Source organism: Mustela erminea, chromosome 21 (genome assembly GCF_009829155.1).
Source record: "Mustela erminea isolate mMusErm1 chromosome 21, mMusErm1.Pri, whole genome shotgun sequence".
Taxonomy (NCBI): domain Eukaryota; kingdom Metazoa; phylum Chordata; class Mammalia; order Carnivora; family Mustelidae; genus Mustela; species Mustela erminea.
In genome coordinates this window covers 37,480,677-37,503,428 of record NC_045634.1, presented here as the reverse complement: position 1 = coordinate 37,503,428, position 22,752 = coordinate 37,480,677, and the positions used below count along the sequence as shown (strand labels likewise).

Below are 22,752 nucleotides of genomic sequence, written 5' to 3'. Positions count from 1 at the left end.
AGGGGTCACTAAATGGTCCGCCGGAAGCTAATATTACAAGGTAATACTGAGTGAATACTAATTAAGTGAATTAATATTAACTACGTGAAACTTAAACAAAAACTTAGAAAAACTTATATGGGGGCGCATGGGTGGCTCAGTGGGTTAAAGCCTCTGCCTTCGGCTCAGGTCATGATCCCAGGGTTCTGGGATCGAGTCCCGCATCCGGCTCTCCGCTCAGCAGGGAGCCTGCTTCCTCCTCTCTCTCTCTGCCTGCCTCTCCGCCTGCTTGTGATCTCTGTCTGTCAAATACATAAATAAAATCTTAAAAAAAAAGGAAAGAAAAACTTATATGTATCTAAGATCTATACATTTAGCTAGAGGCATAGTTTACTATTAAAAGTGAATCCAGTTTTGACTTAGAAATGCACCTTCCCTTCTATCGTTTCAATTCTACTGACGGACAATAAATTTAAACTTGTACACACGAAATAACAGGAAAAAAAAAAAGGGGGTCTTTTCTTCTGGCTATTTCCAAACACTCAAACACGGAAGAGAAGGTGAATTTCTACTGTTACTCTTCCCCGCACATGTAGGCAATGTGTTTCCTTCTTTTATTATTGTTATCATTTTTCAGCAAGCCATTCCTGCTGGCCTCAGTCAGTCATGCAACCGTCTCTGGGGGCTGCCCTGCTCCCCGTCAGTGACGTGGACGCCGGAGTCTCGGAGCGCTCAGCACCACCCCCGTGCCTGAGAAAACCCGGTGGAACAACCAGTTCGACGTTTTACCTTCTCTTTGAAAAGTCAGCCTAGTCCGAGTACTAACTGAGAAAACACAAAATCACACATCTGACAGCTAAGTTCACATTGAATCATTACTCAAGAGAAGGTTTAATACAGGCTGGTGTATATTAATTGCTAAAAATAAATCTGAACAGTACAATTTGAACTTCAGATAAAAAAATGGCAAAACACATCCTTTTAAGTAAGTTTTAAGAAAAGAATAAGGAAGAGAAAATATATTCAGAGTACTGTACTCTATTTGTTGAAAAAAATCCATGTGTAAGTGATTCGATGGGGTCCAAGCCTGCACAGGGCCGTCCGTGTAACAGACACAGGCTCTGAACCACATGCTTCCACTGCCTGCAACATTTCTGCTCCCCGTGATCTATCTGCCTATATTCTGCTGATCCATTAAGATACTATACTTTTTCTGAGATATGTTATGACATCAGTTAAGATACACATATTTTTTATTTTTCTACCAAATCCTACAAAAATATTACTTTGGACTTCCTTTAATACCCACACTTACCTGGAGTGCGGCATATTTGCCAGAAGTTACAGATGTTATTATTTGTATTATTATTATTATTAGGAATTATTCAAACATATTTTATTATAACTATTATTGTGTTTTGCTGTCTGCATACAGATTTTAAATCATGCTGTTGTTGTTGCTATTTTTAGCATCAAAGACTTTCTTTTTTATTCCTAAGAACATATAGGGTACTTGATGCACAGAGAAGGTACTGCGAGCCATCGCACGCTCAGCTGCACTGTGACGAGAGCTGTGTGGACCGGAGTGCGTGAGTCTTCACAGGGAGAGAGCACAGGCGATAAAGCCGGACAGACTGGGGAACTGCCAGGGATGGTGGGAGATAAAATCCCCAAAGATCCATGATATCAGGACAGACAAACATTAGATGGCGTGTGAGAAATTACACATCAGAGTGGTGTTTACTGCACGAACTTTAAGTGGCCTCGTAAAAAATGTGTTTCTATTTGCTGGAATCCAGAGACAGGATCTGGGGAGTCACTTAAGAGGAGGTGATTGACTGAAAGTTGCGGGCGCTGCGCACGGCCAGCCGCTGTCCACTAGCGTTTTTAACCCCCTGAGCAGCGGCAGAATAGACGCGTGGAGATGTGCACAGAGAAGCCGGCAACATAGTCCAGCCTGGGCGACACAAGCCATGATCTGTGGCCTGGGGGACACTCTTAGAAAAGCAACTTTTTCTCCGTACAATTCTGGATGATTCTGAAATGTGTGTGCATCTTTGTTCGTCACTTGTAAGCAAGTCAGCAGGAGTACTGAGTGCAGAGTGCTGGTGTGGGACTCAGCCTGGCCCCTCGGGGCTCAGGGGCATCAGGACGGTGACGCGGGTGAAGGGCATGACGTCATGACCATCAGGAGTGTGGGTGCGTCCATGCCCGACAGGGTGGAAGAGGCAGGAGAACCTGCCACGGTGAAAGAACGGACAGACCGAGCTCAAGGGCACTGCGTATGACGAAGGCGGGGCGGCGGCCAGGCCCCTCCCAGGCCAGGGTGGAAGCGATGTGTGCAGAGGTTGCAGGTGGGAGAAAGAGCAAGGAAGGGCTGCATGGCCACCGGCCACGGTTCCCAGCAGGAGGCTCATGAGTGAGGCAAAGGGTCGAGATTTCCTGCGATGCTGATGGATCAAAACACTTGCAAGTCTCAGGCCTGAGTGTCCCCGCTGCAGACTGCCATTTTCCTGGACTGCCTAATCTCAGAGGACGTGTCTTCTCCGGAGCTGAGAACCGTGACCCCACAACCTGTTAGTTGCTCTCACTGGGTCCCTTGGCTCTGGCCCAGCCCATCACCTGCGAACGTGCTGTTACCTGCCCCTTCTGCCCTGGGAACAGAGCTGGCCCTTGGCTCGCCTGTTGTGTGATGGGCTTCTCCAAGATTTCAACACTAGCCACGCTGTTACGGGTCTGCAGGAGTTTGCTAGGAAAATGTCCGCATCGATCTTTTTGTTGCCTGTGTTCCTGGGCTAGTGTTTGATGATTCACAAACAAAGCCTGGGGAGCTGGTGTCATCTTACCTGAGAAACTTCCCAGCCTGGGCGCCGTCATGTCACCACCATCGTAGATCTCCAGAGAGTCCCAGTTCTGCTCCGTGGCAAAACTGATGACTTGAATCTAGCAAACAATAGTTTTCGGTTAGTGTGTGTGCTTGGATTAACGAAATCAGCCTGATCATGGGGGGTTTCCCATGAAACTGAGTATATATGCATAAGAGAAGCGTGACACCTAGGAGAATAAACCATGAAAAGACATTTGAAAATTTCTACAAATGATATTTTTGACTGCTTTTATCCTAAAAATCTATCATTGTTATCCCAAACAGAAAAATGCAATTAGAAACGCATTGCAGAAGCAGTAAGAAAAGGGAGACAGGCTATGGTTTAAATATTTAAAATAACCATTGCAAAATAAATAAATAAACCAATGCAAAAATAAATTTAAAAATTACCAAAACTAAACTAAAATAAACCAATGCAAAAACAATAAAATAAAATAACTAATGTGGAAATAAATAATAAAATAGAATAAAATAATCAATGCAGAAATAAATAATAAAATAAAATAAAATAACCAATGCAGAAATAAATAATAAAATAGAATAAAATAAAATAATCCAGGCAAACAGAAAGCAAGCACAGAAAACAAGCACAGGGCTGACGAAGCCATGTGTGCTCAGGCGTTCCGGGCACCAGGGGCTTACCTGAATGCCTGATCCCTCTGTAACTATGATTTTCCAGATACAGTTTAAGTTGTTACCATATGGTTCCGGGTAGCCAGGGGATAAAATTGTACCTCTGCGCTGAGTGAAATTGCCACTGCAGGGGACTAAAAGACAAAACCATGTCTCATAAAAATAAGGACCACAAAGGACGGCATGAATTTGATGCCTCACATGATCAGATAGTCAGAGGCCTGCAATGGCACTTGTAGCCAGGGTCAGATCGAGTCTGTTCGCTTAGAAACTCACAGCATCATTGATTATTACCTACCAATATTACCAGGTTATAGATCTGGTGTCTATAAGTTAACTTCTTCAAGCTCCCTAAGAGGGGTAGTACCTAACACTGGCGTCTCTGAAGGGAATTCTGTTTAGAATACTTTTATCCATACAATGTAAGGAGCTTTGCAGAGTATTGTCTCCTAGAGGCAGACCTGAAACTCCAAAGGATATTAATGGGATTTATGAGCAAAGCAGAGCGGAGAAGAGATGCTGCGACTGTGCAGGGGAACTCAGAACTAATCATGACTGCCCTAGAGGTTCTTACACCAAATGAAGCAAATAAACTATAACTAACAATGTCATTGTTATTCGGGCCACATTAACCTATTACTTTTTAAACCTTCATCAGCACACATTTATTAAAAAGGACATTCCACAATACAGCAGATCACCATTATAATGATTCTTCCCCAAAATGAAATTACGTTCTATCCCCATGGTTGGAGAGTTAATGGCATACTTAATAAGTATTGAGAAAGAAAACATGTTTCATACTTTTTTATCTAATGAGTAGTTTCATGAAACGTAGTAATCTTGAGGGTTTAGCTGCTGCTCAATTACGTCGGATAAAATGCATCGTTTTTAGACAGGTCTGGAGCATGACCAGTTGGAGACTGGACATAAGCATTGGGAAACAGCTCTTCAACCAGCTGGGAGGCTGGGCAGGGCAGCCTACACAAGGAATCCCGCCTCCTGGACGCAGGCTTACCTATGCAGCTCGGGATTGTGTCATTCCACTGAGCTAGAGCATTGGGCACGGACTGGCAGCGGATAGCCGTGGAGCCCTGAAGGAGGTATCCCGGGTTACACTCAAAACGGACAATCGAACCCGCCGAAAACTCCGAGCCAATTCTCCTTCCGTATCTGGGCTCGGGGATAGAGCTGCACTGGGTATCGCTGGTTCGAGGCACAGCTAGAAGCAAACATACAACACAGTCATCTGTATCTTCCTTGGGAAGCCAAAATAACCTCTTGGAAGTAGAGTTAAGAGGAGTCCAGAGAGAATTTATGTTAATATAAGAATTAATAACGCTCTCTGCAATTTCTAGAGGGAATGATTTGGGGAGCACTTTCCCATCTGCATTTCATCCTCTTACCAACCCTGAGGACTGCCTTATATTCTCATTTCAGACGAGGAAAACGTGGCATAAGGAGCATTAGTGCCTTATGAGAATTGAGTGATATTCAGGCAATTAAAATTAATCAAGCACCCAAATCACCATGCTCATGATAATGAGGTGACTAAGAACTTGTTCTTATCCTCAAAGACCTTAGAGTCTAGTGAGTATAACATGGCCACGGCAATGCAATAACAAAATAAAAATAGAACTCCCCCGTAGGATCCAACAATCTCGCTTCTGGGTCTACCTATGCAAACAGTACGCACGTCAGCATCTCAAAGAGATGTTTCTCCCCCCATGTTCAGTGCCTCCTGAACATGCCACGGAAACAAGCCTGGAAACAAACCAAAGGTCCACTGATGGATGAATGGGTAGAGAAAATGTGTTCTATCCATGCAGTGAAATACTATTTAGCCTTAAAAAAAAAGGATTCTGCCATTTGTACCAACACGGACACTCCTTCTGCCTCCTGATGAAAGTCAAGATGCCCCACACCACTCAGATTCCTCTGCCAGCACCTGATTCAGAGCGAAAGCAAAGCTCACTGCCTGTAAGCCTGTCCCAAATCACTGAGCACGGACCTCAATCCTATCACCAGCCCCTCTTGGAACTTTCTCAAGAGACACCCCCAGGGTCTCTGGGTGTGTGGTCTTCACTGAGGCAGCTTGTTTGGTTGCGGGCATGTGCTTATGGTCCTTGGTGGCAGCCGAGAGCAGGCGAGCCTCGTTCAAGGGTGGGGTGAGCCTCCATTTACCTTGCCCACTGGAATTCTCCGTCTATAAGAGATTCTTCTGTTTAATCCAAAGGGGCAGGGATCCAGTTTGAAAAATACGTCCACCGGCAATGACGCCTGTTACTTACACCAAACCAACTCTTTGGGAAACAGACCTGGAGGCAGGCACCTGAAAATGCGTTATTCTGTCTTTGTTCTGCACAGTTCCCTAGAAGCGACTCTGTCTCTATCGTCACCAGGATCCTCTCTCTCAGACTGTGCGTGTCCTCATGCAACAGTGCAGGCCTCGGGGAGAATGCGCTTGTGCACTCGTTTTCCCTATAACAAGCCTCGCTCCTCACACTGCTTCCCCAACAGGCTGGCCTCATGTTCGGAACGGATCCTGAGCAGTGGCAGATGCCACATGGGTCACGGCTGCTAAGCAAGCGCTTCTTTCAGCCTCGAAGGCAGAAGGTGATTCTGACAAAACTGTGCTTGAGTTCAGTGTTGACGTGTTTCCTGTCAGAAGGCGATTTGTAAAATTATAGACAAACAACTCCAGCTGAAACAATTAATGATACATCAGAATGACTTTTTTTTGTAACTAAAGACAGGATGCAGAATAACTCCAATATTATAATAAAAATTGCTCAGAGCTCCAATTTGTTGAATTTCTATATCTGAGTATTTTGTTACAGTTGAGCAAACAGCATGAGAGCAAAAAGGAAATGAATAAAAAATACCCCATGGAGGCTTCAATTCTCAAGAATTTGTTTAATCCAAATGGAGAAATATCTCCAAGGGCCACTCTTCTACTTGCCCTGAATGACAGGGAAAGCCCCCCGTTCTTGGGATGGCAAATCCTCCACACCAATGTAAGTGGCCTCGCCCCTGTTGGTCCGGGTAGCGCAGTCACGCCAGGGTCCCGTGGACGGGCACAAACACACCGTCAAGGTCATTCAGACCCATGCCACTGCTGAGCCTTTCTTCATGAACTTCATCACCGTCCTTTTTAAAGGGAAATAACAAACAAACAAACAAACAAACAAAAAACCCTGCATTTGGATGAGATTATGAAGAACAGCTTTTAGAAGAAGTCGTTCCCAAAGTGAGGAGAAGAACAGCTGTGAACAGAAGCGAGCAGGGACTGGGAGGCCTGACGTGCATGCAAGGTCTGGGGAAAATCGGTGGGCAGCTCCTTTTGCTCTCCGCACGGCCTCTGGCTCCTGCCCTTCCCCTGGATGCTTCGGGCAGCATCGGAGAGAAATCCCATGCTCCGCGGTAATTAGACTCCATTTCTAGTACACGGTTTCCTACTGCGGCGACATAAAACGGAAATCAGCACCATGGAAAGCGAACAGGGGATGAGGTCAGAATGAGTGACGCCCCGGGGGCTCCTGCGCGGTCCCGGGGCGGGAGCTGGGCTGGTCTGCGGAGCTTCCAGAGCACCCACAGAGAGGGGAAGCCTGGTAGCTGTCTCCTGGATCCTCACGGCCGCTCTTTCAGAGCAGGGGTAACAAGAAGACAACAACCACAGCCATAATAATGACGAAACCGAATGCACGTAGCAATCACTTGCAAAGTCTAAGTGAGGCAGTCGCTCCAGTTTCATTTATACCTGTTTCTCAATGGATGTGTCTATTCTTCAAAATCATTCTGTTCCGGTCGTTGAAAAGTCGGACTTGAGCAGCCATTAGTAGTCAGTGAATTCAAGCACGCATCACTGAATCATGACCAAAATTTATGCTTACTCATCTTGGTAAACCTATGTATTTTATAACCTTTCATACAAGATGTGAATTTCTTAGAAGTGGAAAACCTTGTAACTGATGCCATCTAAAAGGAGATGAAGCCTGGTGAAAATCAATCAAGACATGCATTTACATGCCACGGAAGAACCTCGAGCAAAGGAAATTTTAGTGAAAGTTCTTCCTCCCCAAATTCAAAAAATGCATTTCCAGGTGTCTAGATTGTTCCTCTGTTTCTTGTAATGCTAAGGAGGTGAGTCTTGCCATCAGAGGATCCTGGACCAGGAAGCCCTGAGCTAGAGAATCTGGGAAGCCGGGCTGGGAGGCGAGAGGCCAGTTCAGGTGAGGCTGGGGGAGGGTCTCTAGGTCAGAGCTGTCCACACAGCTAATACGCCGCAGAAAGACAGGGATCCGGGGCCAGCTGACATTTTTAAGTTGGACTCTGTGCAGAGGTTTGATCTAAAAAGGTGCCCTCCTTTTCCCCTTGAAATACTCAGTAAGTCCTACCTGGTTTACCAAGTTTGGAATCAGTGACTTATTTTAAGAAAAGGTAGTGTTGAATTCTACATGGAAACATGTAAGAAAAATGATTGATATGTGGAAACAGCCAAGGCATAAACATAAGACAGTTCAAAATAGTATTCTGTTGATGAGGAACACTGGCAACCACCATGTTTGATTTTAGGTAGGCTCCATGGTGAGCGGGAGCCCCACGTGGGGCTGGAACTCATGACCCTGGGATCAAGACCTGAGATGAATCAAGAACTGGACGCTTCACCGACTGAGCCACCCATACTAACCATAAGTTTAGTCCCGAGCACAGGCAAAGCAGGGAGGGGTCGGGCAGGGCAAGGAGGGGGTGGGCAGTGCAGGGATGGGGAGCAGTGTAGGTGGCTTTGAACCATCCTGCATATATCAGCATGAACCTGGGAACAAACAAGACAGGAGAAGAGTATCTTCTCTGCCTTAGTCGGCCTCTGTGGATGCACAGACTGGTTCCCATGTTATTTCCAGTGTTGCTAAGGTTGATTTAATACTATAAGGTGTGTATTCTGGGGCCACGAAAAGTCTATGAAGGCCATGTAAGTACTTTATAGATTAGCTACGGATGAGGATTCCTCTCATCCTGGAGGAATCAGACTGTGCTCGATTTGTTAAGAAACAGTAGGTAAGTCTCCCACATGGAGGCTTTCTTAGGATGACACAAATTCTGATTTTCTCATTGATCTAAGAATACATCGACTTTAGGTGTGATATATTTCTTTTGTGCAGTGGCAAAGATTATCTAAATGTGCAGAACCACATTTCCTGATTGTGGGCCCTGCCGGGGTCTAGGTGTGGGAGGCTAGGGAGGAGAAGAAAGGCTCAGGCATCCCTAGGAGCTGGGCTGAGGCTGGGAAGAAACCTTCTCCTGCATGTCTGAAAGGAAATCCAGAAAGTACTGGGATGTATTCGTGTTTACAAGCCAGGTATGTTGTTCTCCTGTCTTCATGGGAGTGTGTTTATGCAGGACAAATACTACAGATGTCCAGGCTGGTGCTGAATTCTGGAACAGTGAGAGAGAGATGCTCACACTTTAGTAGAATCCCTAGATGTTTGCTCATGGCGGGTTCCTACAGCATCTTTTGCTTCTGAATTCTGTTTGATGGTCACGCCGCTGAGGTGTGTGGCTGCTGAATCAGAGGCCGATGCCAGGTTGCCCAAGGAGGACCGATGCCGGAGCCACTTTTTCTAAGAGGTGCTCAACAGTCGGGGAGACACATTGTTTCTTCTCAGTCTCTGTCCAGCGCACACCATCCTGGTAGGACTGGTGACCGGTGAATTGGTTGCTCCATCCCGTGTAGACAATGTCTTTGAGTCTTTAATTCCATACCGTCTAGCAGCCAAACAAAACTCTTCGCAGGTGCTGAGTTAAACCATTGTGGAAGAGCTATTTAAAGTCTTGTATTAGGAAGGTCCCTCCCCTGCACTGACTAGCCTCCTTTGGGGTGCTCATGGGTCCTAACTCACTCTCTTTCAAATATGCCCTTCTACCTCAAAGTAGCATGGAAAGCAAATGAAAAACAGCAAAGGCAAAAGTCAATGAGGATACTTTGTAAGAAAAAAATAAATAAATAAGTAAAAAAGCCTCTATCACATCCATTTCTCCGCAAGATCAGAAAGACAGAAACTTCCTCATTATTAATGCCTCTTTATTAACCAGGACCACATGGAGGCCAAGAGACAGCAATCCTGTCCTCCACACCCTGGTCCTGCCACCTTGTTGGCCAGAGAGGTCTCTAACCGCTCCGTATAACACAGCTGTCTGTTAACAGAGTTAGACACCCTATCATCACGGGTGTCACAAAGTCCCTGTGCAATTTCAGGCTTTAATAACTTGTGAAAGAATGAAGCCATACGTGGTATACAAAAGAACTTTTCAGGAAGTTCTTACAACATAGATTGCAAATAATTGCTTGACTTCCATAGAACTGCCATCTTCCAGAAGCAATGTTCAATTGAGCTTCGTGTATACATCGAAAACTTCCCCAGGTGCTCCTCACTGATTTATAAATTGCGTTCATGATTCTAGTTCTTTACTTCCAAAAGATTTAGCTTTGATAAAAAGACATCAATTTTTGCATAAACTCACTGTAGGCACAAAACATGAAAAGGAGGTGTACTGAGACCGTATAATACAGTACTGAGGGTGCTGGGGTCACGGTATATTCGTAAAGACAAGGAGGATGTATTCCTCTTATAAATGATGTTCTTTCGACTTTTCTGTTCTGATTCATCGCAATGGTAATATGTTACTTTAAACCAAGAAATATAAGTTTTAAAATCATGACTTCTGATGATAATATTTGTAAATAGGATAGACATGGGGTCAGTTGCCTCAGATATTTTATCCAATGATCTGATTGATTTTCTAATCGTATAAAAAAAAAGACCAAGAAACACCCCTTATCAAGATGGACTATGCCAGCAACTTGAATTTTTTCAGGATTAAATATGTATTTAAACCAAGTGGTCCTTGGTATCCTTATATGTTACCCCAGCGTATCTGGGTTTGTAAATTTGCTTCTGCAAAATAATATAATTTATTTAAAGAAAATTAGGACTAAAAGGTGAGTTGCCTACTTTGGTCACTGTCCAATAAAGCTCATTAAAAATATTGGTTTAATGGTTTATATTTTAAGAAAAGGTATAATTTAGAACAACGTAACTGATTGTAATTGAGTAGAAACATCATTGAAGCAATTACTGCCTACACTGGATTAGAGATACTTGCCCTGCCGCTTGCTGTCAGATTCCTTCCTATTCCTCTTCCAGTCTTTCTCAGACCATCGTATTGCTGAACACAGAAGAGGTTTTATAGCAAAATAGTCTATAATTTATAAAATAATTGTTTTGTAATTATAGAGTTGATAAAAATATTTTGAGGGCTTGGATTTTGCCATGTAAGAGTCTTAGGAATGAGTTATGAATGAAATAACACATTTTCCATAATTTTTTAATAATAACACGATGATGCTGCCTAGTATGTTTTCTGAAAAAGTCTCTATTAAAGGAAGAAACCAGTGCTAGAAAGTGATCCTCCTCCACTTCTGAAGAAAATATTTAAGAGCAGCGAGGAATCTCTCTAGCCTCAAGCAAAACTGAAACCTAGAAAAACTAAGCATTCCTTCTTATTTTGGAACAGACAGTTTGTCTCTGTAGATGGTGATCTCTGCACATTGCAAGCTACACAGCAATTCCAAGTTCCATCCAAAGGCCTGCTTTGGTCTTCAAAAAGTGTAAAAATAGTTTACGTATGTTTTTTTAAGTTAATGTAATGCACACGCAAAATAAAGGTAAACTAGAAATAGGGGGGAAATCCTCATTTTTAAAGAATCTTTGCGCAATCTTAGACATTCTGAATACTCTCCAATTTAAAAATAAATAAATATAAAGGTTTCAAAGTGTCAGAAGTTAATAGAACACAAACAAAATCAAACAGGTGGAGGGAAGGGTGCATGGGTAGTATTTGGGGATTTGCGTGATTTTGTGAAGTCGCTTTTTCAATAGTTTTTACAGGGAGGTCTGGAAGTGTACAATGTGCTTAAAGGTATTTTATTAAAGCAGTTACTAAAATCTAAGCCATCATAAAACACTTTGCCTAATTACATAAAATACTGTGATGGATGTGAAATCCCTTGGCTAATGAGAGGAGCTGTGACAGGAGAGGTGGTCTGCACGGTCCCCGATGGTGCCGGAGCAAAGAGCCGGTTCTGTGTCTTCGTAGAAGCAAGATCCTATTTCAGTGTCAAAAAGGAAAGCTGTGATGTTCTTGATAAATCTTTTGGGTATAAATATATGAATACGCTCAATTCCCTAAATATAAAGCAAAACAACGCAACACAGATATTGTTTGTGCTTTAACCGAGCACAGCGTGCGACAGCGCCGGGGAAGACCGCAGCGGGCAGGGGAACTTTACCTTGGTAAACGAAGTGGAAGCCCCGGGCAGACGCTCCGCTCTTGGCGCTGAATCGCAGGAGAATCTGATTTGATGTCGCCAAAGGTAATGTTTCACCTGAGGAAAAAATCAGAGACCATACAGGAGATCCACGGGAGGCACTGCACCACTGGGGACAATATTTGGGAAGTAATTATTAACTTGGAATTTCTCATGGAACTGATGGACTTCTGTGAAATTTCCCTTTGGGTTCAGGACTCAGACATATTGTATCTGTCAAGATTTTAAAACTGTTCTTATCCATTCGTTCTGTTCAAATGTTGCTTTAGCAATCGTCTCATGGAGCAGGCACTGGTGACGGGTCTGCCGGCGGACAATGCGGGAAACTGAAGCGTCTGACTTACTGCTGACTCAGAATCAACTATATTTGAAAATGACTTGCTGGGATTTTTTTTAAAATAAGAAAGTTAAGTAAATCTGAATCCAAAGCTGATTTTAAAAATACTAAAGCATTCAGAAAACAATAACAAAGCAAACGAACAAACAAAATGTTCTGAAAACATATCTCCACCTTTTAAAGTCCACCTGCCCTAGAGGAATGGTCTCTCTCAAATGCTGTTACAGGGCAGGTGAACGGCATTAGCTTTTCAGAGGTGAATTTGTCTCCAGGTATCAGTATTTTAAACCTGTATCTTCTGATGCATTTCCAGACATTGCACCATTGGACGTTGGCAGGAAATAATAATCTTAAGACACTCAGTTAATAATAGGGAGAAACCAGAAATAATCAAATCCTAACCTTGGTTGGCAAGAGTTTGTGATACACCGATGTGCCTTGCTTTGGTAAACGATGAAAACGCACCAGCGGTAGAAACTGTGCGGTTTGCACAAGGTCCAAGTGCACGAGGCGCTATGTAGATTAGGCTGCACTGACCAAGTGAATACTAATCAGCACTAAAACTAATTGTTTTCGGTGTATATTCTTATTTTTTGGTAGGGGAAGACTCCATTTTTGCTTTTATGCAAGAGTTTGGCAAAAAGACTGAGTTGTGAAATGACATCACGTGTTTCATGAAGACCCCCATACATTCCCATGCATTCGTGTGCACACGCTCATGTCCGTGTGTGCACATATGTACTCATGGGCATGCATGAGTGTGATGCCTCCCTATATGTGTGCATTTAAAGGCTGGTAATGATTTAGACCAAAACGTTGATACTGTTTATCTCCAGGAAGATCATGAGACATGGAAGAGAAAGTAGAATACACAAGATAGTTTATTCCCCCTCTTTTCCGGATATTTGCCTTTGTTATTGAGACAGATATTATTTTTTCTACAATGTTAATAAGTAAAATGATAATGGTCAACAGTTTTATATGTAGGATAAAATACAGCTGAAATTCTCCATCAGGAATAAGGTTTTGTTAAACGAGCAAGAAAACTCGAAGAGGATTGCCTTCTTCTTTCATTAAAAAGAAAACAAACTGACAAAGTTCAAAATGACTCATTCTAGGAATCTAAATAAAATTCAATACAATATTCATTGAATGTTTACCTGAATGTGACCCCGAGAGTGAGCTGAGAAGTCTGGCTTGTGGGTGTGTTCCATCAAATAATTCCGCCAAATCGTTCAGTGCCGTCTGGAAATAGGCAAATTGTCCAAACACCACTGCAAAATAAAGGGGTAGGGTTGATATGCTGTGTTGTCTCGCAAATAAAGAATCCTAAGAATTCTGTAGAAAATGATTAACTGGTTTTCTTTCTCTCTCTCTCTCTCTCTTTTTGGGGTTTTCTCTTTTTCTAAGATGTTTTAGTTGCTTAAATAATTTTATTTTGCTTCTTGATGACTTCATACTTAATAATACTTCCCCATATAGTTTGAATATTAATTGAATATTAATTGGAATTGAATTAATTGAAAAGTAATTGAATGTTAATATTAATTCCTTTCAGTATTATATTAGGATAGTAGAAGAACAGCCACAAGGCCCACCACGTATTTATGGGCAGTTAATGGCATTTTGTGGGGACAGGAATCAAGACATCTGTATGGTTTAAAATCAACCCAAAAAATTAAACTAAAAACATGCCAAGTTGTAAAAGAATTTAAAATTCTTTATTTAGGGTTGTTATAAGGCCAAATTCTTACAAACTCATTGTAATTTATACACAAGTCAATGACATGTTATAGAAATTGTTTATTGTCATTCCACTATACAACTTTATTTTCTGATATTTTCTTATAGGCCATACCAGTAGAAGAACACACCTCCTCCCAGTAGAACACAACTGTGCATTTCACTACTTCAAACTTCATAAATTATTTTGTACTCAAATTGACAATAGGGCCTTTAGAACATTTAGAAACTCTTGTGATTTGGCACGTAAACCAGGACCAACTGATTCTTGTTTATATGTAAGGTTTAAACTAGAATCATTCTAAATCATCTTGAGCAAGAAATAGATACGGACATGTCAGGTACACATATCAGAATTTAATGAGGGAATTAATGTAAGTGTTGGCAGAATGGAGGGGCTCTAACTGTAACAGCTCATGTGTGTGTGTGTGTGTGTTCTATATATATATGTATTCTACACATGCCATGTATCCTATTACAGGTGTGCATTACATATACACACATGTATAATACGCATCACATGTACTGAACAGGTAATAAATATATGCACACCCATATACATGTATTTTAAGATTTTATAATTCCTTTATAATTTCCTGGAGAGAAACAATTAAGGAAGCATGAGAGCAAGGAGGACTTTCCCTGTGCGTGAGATAGTCTAAAACAAAGAATTAGAAAGCGGGAGAGAACGTGATGATTTCCACACGGTTCTGGCTCATACAATGCCTTTGTTCAAACCTCCCACCCCCCAAAACAATTCTTCATCATGTTGGAGGAGGATGCTTGCGTCTTTTCAATAGTATAATAGTGAATCATAAGCCCATGATTTCAAGAAACTTTGATTTAGCTAATTAATCAATCAATCATACTTTAAGAGACTTTTAGAAAGCATCCACTTTACAGCAGAATCTTTGAGATTAGAAACAAGACCCCGGGCCGGCTGTGTGCCAACATGTGCGGTGCCCCCGCAACAAAGAAAGAGTCAGGTTCTGCACATCAGCAGAACTGAGGCTGCTCTGGTGAGCTGCTGGGGCTGAGTTCAGGCCCCTGACTGGTTCCGCCCCAAAGAGCAGATGTCTGCCACGAGTGACCAGTGCTCAGGGCTGTGGACACTGCAGCTAGACGTGACTGACAGGAATGAGTATGGAGCCATAGGACGTGAGCCACAGGGCAGCTGTTTCCAGCTGTGGTGGAGTCCATGTCTAGCTGGGGAGACAGCAGCATTGCTGGTCTTAAAGCAGGACTGTAACCCTTCGTGTGCACGAATGACATGCGGGGCGCTCCTTTCAGCCCGTGACCATTCAGACCCCGATTCCGCAGGGGACCATGGAATGTGGTCACTGGTCTGGTTTGGCAGGTGCTCCAAGAGGAAGGGAGAGGGGAGGGAATTGGGCAGCAAAGGCCACAGCAGCCTGAGACTTCAGGGCTTGGCAGGCCACACCCAAATACGTGGAGTTTGCTTGTGGGCAAAAAAGGGAGGGAAGATGCCGATCATGGTGTTTCCATGATCAGAGCTTTGTTTTAGAAAGGATACTTCGGTGATGCTTTTTAGTGAAAATAGGGAGAGATTGGGGTATGTGAAGACCTGCCTTAAACATCCTTCCCACTGGAGCCTGTGCTCACCGCACTTGTGTCACTTCCCACCCAGCAATGTTCACCCCATCAGCCGATGAGGGATTTTAAAAAATGGGCATTTCACAGGCACAGACTTGTGACGATTATTGAATTAATTATTGAATTAATTTACTTCCCAGGAAAGAGTAAAGAAGAGTAGAAAATAGAAGATGTAAGACACTATAGATTTTCATTAAATACTCCATATAACTATTTTCATTTCAAATTAAAATTTTCTGCCTGGATACAATGTGTTACATGTATATCATTACACATTTCAGATTGGGAAACATTGCTCAATATTTAGGATAGAGGTATGACCATTTTTTTTTTCTGCTAAAAAAAATCACATTGTGACAATTCAGTAAACTTTGAAACAAACCAAAATCATAGGCTCTGGCTGCTATATTCCATTGTGATAAGTACAGTCTGTCATGTATCTAGGAACAGAAATAAGAGGAATATTCACGGCAAGTAATTGGAGGCTGCTGCGGGGCACTTAGGTGGAAAAAGTGGATTTACTGGGACCAAGTAAGTGACATCAGAGGAATTGGTCTGGCATAAAGAGTGGGGATTAGGAGCTATTCTAAGTTTTCTTGTCTGTTTATTATAACAAAAGTGACCACTCTGAAGTCCTCTCACTTTCTTAAATGAGAGTAGGAGGTGCTATTCATTCGCAGAGTAAGTGAAGCCCTTTGCCCTTGGAAAGCTGGTCCCTCTGCCCTGGTCTCCAGGAACATGCCCATCATCCCTGACGCTCAGAACACCATCTCCTCTTAACCGAGCGAGATGCTACAAGAAAGGCCCCACCTGAAAACCCCATCACTCTTGAGAACTGACCCAGGGTGTACACTAGTGCTGGGGCTTCAGAGACCAAGCAAGGTACATCACACCGTTCACGAAGGGCCCGTGATCTAAACTACCTAAGGCTGACATCAGCGCCTGGCAGAGGTTTTCATTAGCGTGAACAGACCTGTGCATCGTAAATAACAGAAATTTACAGAAACCACTGGTCTCCCACATGCCATTTTCTTTTTTTTCTTTTTTTTTTTAAAGATTTTTTTTAAATTTTTTATTTTTTATAAACATATATTTTTTTCCCCAGGGGTACAGGTCTGTGAATCGCCAGGTTTACACACTTCACAGGACTCACCAAAGCACATACCCTCCCCAATGTCCATAATCCCACCCCCTTCTCCCACGCCCCCTCCCCCCAGCAACTCTCAGTTTGTTTTGTGAGATTAAGAGTCACTTATGGTTTGTCTCCCTCCCAATCCCATCTTGTTTCATTGATTCTTCTCCTACCCACTTAAGCCCCCATGTTGCATCACCACTTCCTCATATTGGGGAGATCATATGATATGATATGATCTCCACATGCCATTTTCTTAACCAGCAATTAACTTTCCTGTCATATAACTGTACTTTTTAAAATGTTTTCCCTCAAACAGATTCTACCCTGAGAATTTTTATAATTTTGCTTTATATCTATGAGTAGGTGGCTGCTATTTTGACTCTAGAGAACAAAAAACACCTTAACTATGTAAGGTTTTAAATTTTAGTATTGGAGGGGAAAAAAAGAACCTTCGCTATGAAGCTATAAAAGCTTCTATCTCTTTGACTCTAGAAAATAACTCAAATCATAAGAAATATCTGTGGTCAAGAGTGAGATTGGGGGTGCGGGAATCCAGCTTTGGGTAGACAGAGGGCAGACCTCACCCCCCACCCCAGGAAGGCCCTTCTGGAAATGAAGCCTTTCGGAAAGCCGGCTCAGTTGGAAGCATGCGGAGGGACCACCACAAATTATGTGCAAAGGAACCAGATGGGGGCTCAGCCTATTTCTGCATCACAATCACTCAGAGGGGACTTCAGTGATCCAGGGATTTCCATCATAATCTGATTACAAAATGTATGTACAAATTAACAGACAGTGATCCCATGGCCCATTTTTCTTGGTGATCCTCCCTGGGGCGGGGGCGGGGGGAGATGCTTTCTAGCAAAAGTAGAAGCAAAGCCAATCATGTTCTCTCTGATTATTCTGGATCACGATCTTAGAAGAACATTAAGCATTTTATATCACATCGATAAAAGAATTGTAGTGGATACTCTGTACCTTCAGAAAACCTCTGCTGTAATACAACTCATCTTCTTGTGTTATTTTGTTATATCGAGAGCTGAAATACTTCCTTATAAAATGGCAGAAGAATCATCAATGAAACCAATATGACACGGGATGACGACTACAGGGCTGAAAAGCCAACTTACCGAACTCCTTGGGCACCGTGATGGAGTAGAGGCATATCTGGCCGGCCGTGTAATTATGAGGGTAGTTGGGCGACAAAACGACCCCTTCGGATCCCGTGTACTGGCCTCCGCAGGGAGCTGCAGGTGGAATCAAGCAAAGGTCACGGGCCACCGTTGATACAAAAACATAACAAAGTAGCAATGTGAGAGACTACTTAACCTTGCTGTCCCAAGTGACAGAGAATGAAACACAGAGGGTTTCCAGGTTTGAATAAAGAGAACTCAGCTTAGGAGGACAACCTAAGATGATTTCCGGACCTCTCTCAGATGGGCTGAAATAATCATGAAAATGGCTCTAACCCAATAACAAGTTCGATACAGAGAGATTCTTGAATTACCAAAACTCATCAGAATTTTCTGGCCGGTCCCAGTCATCAGATTAATTTCAGACTACAAGGATGATTTCAGTTTTCTACTCATTTTATGTTACTATGGGTCTTAGAAAAAATAATGTTTGCTTTTAGCGTTGGGTTGTTGCTTTAACTTTTGGTCTCATGGGTTCAGTTCAAGAGTAACAGAAGGAATACTAATGTGCCGGAGTCTTTTCCCGTAAGTTTGGCTTAAAACCAAATCAATTCCTAACTAGGAAGTCTGGGCAGATAGAAGATGGGGTGTAACTCGCAGAGCTCGGGGTCTGGGTGCCTTTATTTCCCTTCTGATGATTTTCTTCCCTTGTGCGATGCTTTTGCGGAGAAAACCTCTGTAAGCATCCGGTAACGGACATTCAGGTGAACCGCAGTCCCGTGATTCCCGGTGTTTTCATTAAACCGCCTCTACTCGGGTCCCTGTTCTTTCACCGAAGAAGAGCCCCCGGGCTGCGGGTACGCCGGGCACGGGAGACACTGAGCGGACGACCCCTGCCGTCTGACCGCCGCATCTCAGGTACACCGTCCTGGACCGGACGTCAGAGGCATTTTCAGCATTTGACAAAGTCTGTATTTCTACAACTCATTCTTCTTGATATGAGGGTATTCAAGCACTAAAAGAAGGCGGAAGTAAAAGATAATATATTGACTCTTTTAAATGTTAATCAGGATATGTGAAGTCCTAATTGATGGGCTTTCTCCACAATGGTTCACGCTCCTGGGAATATACTGACCCTAACTTCCAAGCACCTCATTCGTGACTTGCGAGATTTCGAAGCTGTACCTTATGATGGCACGCTAAACTTATGTCTTATTCTAAATATCTTATTTAAGTGTCAAAGGAAAATAGCTTATGAATCCAGTAGCTTTGATCTATTTGTGATCAGCTTCCAGAGATTTTATTTAACTATACTAAGTGTGGTCTTTAAGCTGATGCCTTAATTCGGAATAGTTTTATCATTTAAATGAATTTCCATTGGTGTTGTTACAATTCTAAATAGAAACATTTTGTTTCAACTTCTGGGTATAAGTTAAACTCCCAGGGTGCCTGGGTGGCTCAGTGGGTTAAAGCCTCTGCCTTCGGATCAGGTCATGATCCCAGGATCCTGGAATCGAGCCCCACGCCAGCCTCTCTGATCCACAGGGAGCCTGCTTCCTCCCCTCTCTCTGCCTGCCTCTCTGCCTACTTGTGATCTCTCTCTCTCTGTCAAATAAATAAAATCTTAGAAAAAAAAATAAGTTAAACTCCCAAGTTGCAAGAAATGCTGGTGACTCATTCTACTATTTTAGATACAACAATTTGTTTCACCTCATCCATAAGTGTAATTGGGTTATTTCAGGACTATTTTTTTTCCTAAAAAGCTTAAAGTTCAAAATTTAAAAAACAAGTAGCAAGAAAAAATAGAAATTTATCATCTTTCAGCCACATAAAATTCAAGCAGATAATTGTGCAAATATCCTTTTTTTTTCATCTATAAAATTCATCCATTTCAAATTTTAAGCACAGGTATAAATAAAAATCTCAAGTAAATCATCCCTGGGGTAACATCTGGATGCCCAAATTATCAGACAGACTTCTGTCTTATCAAGGACACGGTTTGATGAGTTTGTGAAACAATAACTACAAAGATTTATTTTGCTCAAGAGATGAAAGAGTATTATTTTATGATAATAGAAGACAAAAAAAAAAGACAAAATGAAAGGAAGCTGACCTAATATTTTAGGTCCACTGTTGCCTTGATAAATTGCATTATGCCTGCATGTCCTTACTCAGACACTAAAGATAAACACACGAACTGTATACTTCAAACACAATCCAACACCTGTGAAATTGATAAAAACATATGTAGAGAGGAGAGGCAAGATGGCGGAGGCGTAGAAGACTAAAACGACAATGTATCTCAGGAGCTGAGCTAGATAGGTATGAAACCACTCTGAACTATTTGGTCAAACTCAACAGGAGACAGACGAGAAGAAGAGCAGCAACTCTAGAAACAGAAAAGGGACCATTTTCTGGAAGGTAGGACGTGCTGAGATGTGAATCGGAAGCTATGGGAAGACAGACCATGGGTGGGGGTGGGGGACAGCCCCTGGTAAGGGCGGTGCAATTCCACCTCAGGCAAAGACATTTGAGAATCACTGCAACAGGCCCACCCCCAAGAAATTCAGCAAGACCATCCAGCCAAGACCAAGCTCACTAATCAAGGAGAACAGAGGAACTCCACTGGGGAAAGCATCGTATAGAATTCACGGCTTTTTTCCCCATGATCCTTTAGTCTTGCAGAGTTAAATTTCTTTTTAATTTTATTTTTTTCCTATTTTTTATCTATTTTTATCCACTTTATCTATTTTTATCTATTTTCATCTATTTTTTTAACTTTTCCTCTTCCCACTTTCAGCATTTTTAACTAGTTTATCTTAATAACATCTTTCTAAAAAAAACTTTTTAAAACTTCATTGTTACAGTCATATTTTATCCCTTCCTTGTATTTAAACTTATTTTTTGTATACATATAGTTTTTTTTAAAGATTTTATTTATTTATTTGCCAGAGAGAGAGAGAATGAGAGCAAGCACAGGTGGACAGAGTGGCAGGCAGAGTCAGAGGGAGAAGCAGGCTCCCTGTGGAGCAAGGAGCCCAATGTGGGACTCGATCCCAGGACCCTGGGATCATGACCTGAGCCGAAGGCAGCTGCTTAACCAACTGAGCCACCCAGGCGTCCCTACATATAGGTTTTTATTTCTAAAAAATTGGGGATACAATTTCTTCTAATAGATCAAAATATAATCTAGCACATAGCTTTGGTCTAGTCTCCAGCCTGAGCACATTCCCTCCTCTTTTTTCTTTTTTTCCTTTTTCCAACAAACTTATCTTATCCATTCCATTTCTAGGATTTTTTAAAAATTTTCATCTTTACAGTCATATTCCATCCCTTCATTGTGCTTAACCTTATTTTTGTATATACATACATATATAATTTTTTCTTTCTTTAAAATTTTGGAAGGTAATTTCTTCTAAGAAACCAAAATATACCCAAAATCAAGTGGGTGACTCTATTCTATTCACCAGTCATATATATATATATATATATATATAGAGAGAGAGAGAGAGAGAGAGATATGACAGATAGAAAATTTTTTTATTTTTATTTTTTTTAATTTTTATTTCTTTTTTCCCTTTTCTTCTTCCCCCAGTTATGGATCTCTTCTGATTTGGTTAGCGTACATTTTTCTGGGGTTTTGCCACCCTTTTAGTATTTTATTCTCTCATTCATATATTCTTATCTAGATAAAATGACAAAGCAGAAAAACAACACACAAAAAAAGAAGAAGAGGCAGTACCAATGGCTAGGGACTAATCAATATGGATATTGGTTATATGTCAGAACTAGAGTTCAGAACAATGATTCTCAAGGTGTTAGCTGGGCTCAAAAAAGGCATGGAAGATAATAGAGAGACCCTTTCTGGACAAATAAAATCTCTTTCTGGAGATATAAAAACTAAAATCTAACCAAGTGGAAATTTTAAAAAAGCTATTAATGAGATGCAATAAAAAATGGAGGCTCTTACTCCTAGGATAAATGAGGCAGAAGAGAGAATTAGTGATATAGAAGACCAAATGATGGAGAGTGAAGAAGCTGAGCAAAAGAGAGACAAACAACTACTGGATCAAGAGGGGAGAATCTGAGAGATAAGTGATACCATAAGATGAAACAATATTAGAATAATTGGGATTCCGGAAGAAGAAGAAAGAGAGAGGGGGGCAAAGGTATACTGGAGCTAATTATAGTAAAAAATTTCCCTTATATGGCAAATGGAACAAACATCAAAATCCAGGAGGCGCAAAAAATCCCCCTGAAAATCAACAAAAATAGGTCCACAACCTGTCATCTAACAGTAAAACTTACAAGTCTTAGTGACAAAGAGAAAATCCTGAAAGCAGCTCAGGGCAAGAAGTCTGTAACATACAATGGTGAAAATATTTGATTGGCAGCAGACTTTTCCACAGAGACCTGGTAGGCCAGAAAGAACTTGCATGATATATTCAGAGCACTAAATGAGAAAAACATGCAGCCAAGAATACTATATCCAGCTAGGCTTTCATTGAAAATAGGAGAGATTAAAAGCTTCCAGGATAAACAAAAATTAAAGAATTTGCAAACACCAAACCAGTCCTACAAGAAATACTGAAAGACATCCTCTAAGCAAAGAGAGAGCCTAAAAGTAGTAGACCAGAAAGGAACAGAGACAGTAATAGTCACCTTACAGGCAATACAATGGCATTAAATTAATATCTTTCAGTAGTTACCCTGAGTGTAAATGGGCTAAATGCCCCAATCAAAAGACACAGGGTATCAGAACGGATTAAAAAAACATCAATATGCTGTCTCAAGAAACTCATTTTAGACCTAACGACACCCCCAAAGTTAAAGTGTGGGGGTGGAAAACAATTTACCATGCTAATGGTCATCAAAAGAAAGCTGGAGTGGCAATCCTTATAT

The 22,752-nt window shown here is 41.8% G+C and overlaps 1 protein-coding gene across 2 annotated transcripts in view; it reads right to left on the bottom strand.

The window, feature by feature from the left end:
- CSMD1 (CUB and Sushi multiple domains 1) overlaps positions 1–22,752 on the bottom strand; it is a 1,941,062-nt gene that overhangs the window by 214,146 nt on the left and 1,704,164 nt on the right. For both annotated transcript variants that reach the window (XM_032328946.1, XM_032328947.1), the window contains 6 exons: positions 17,848–17,964; positions 13,386–13,499; positions 11,850–11,945; positions 4,518–4,721; positions 3,509–3,633; positions 2,826–2,922 (listed from right to left, as the gene is read on the bottom strand). In XM_032328946.1, the coding sequence (XP_032184837.1) occupies positions 2,826–2,922; positions 3,509–3,633; positions 4,518–4,721; positions 11,850–11,945; positions 13,386–13,499; positions 17,848–17,964 (753 nt within the window). The remainder of the gene's footprint in view (positions 1–2,825; positions 2,923–3,508; positions 3,634–4,517; positions 4,722–11,849; positions 11,946–13,385; positions 13,500–17,847; positions 17,965–22,752) is intronic.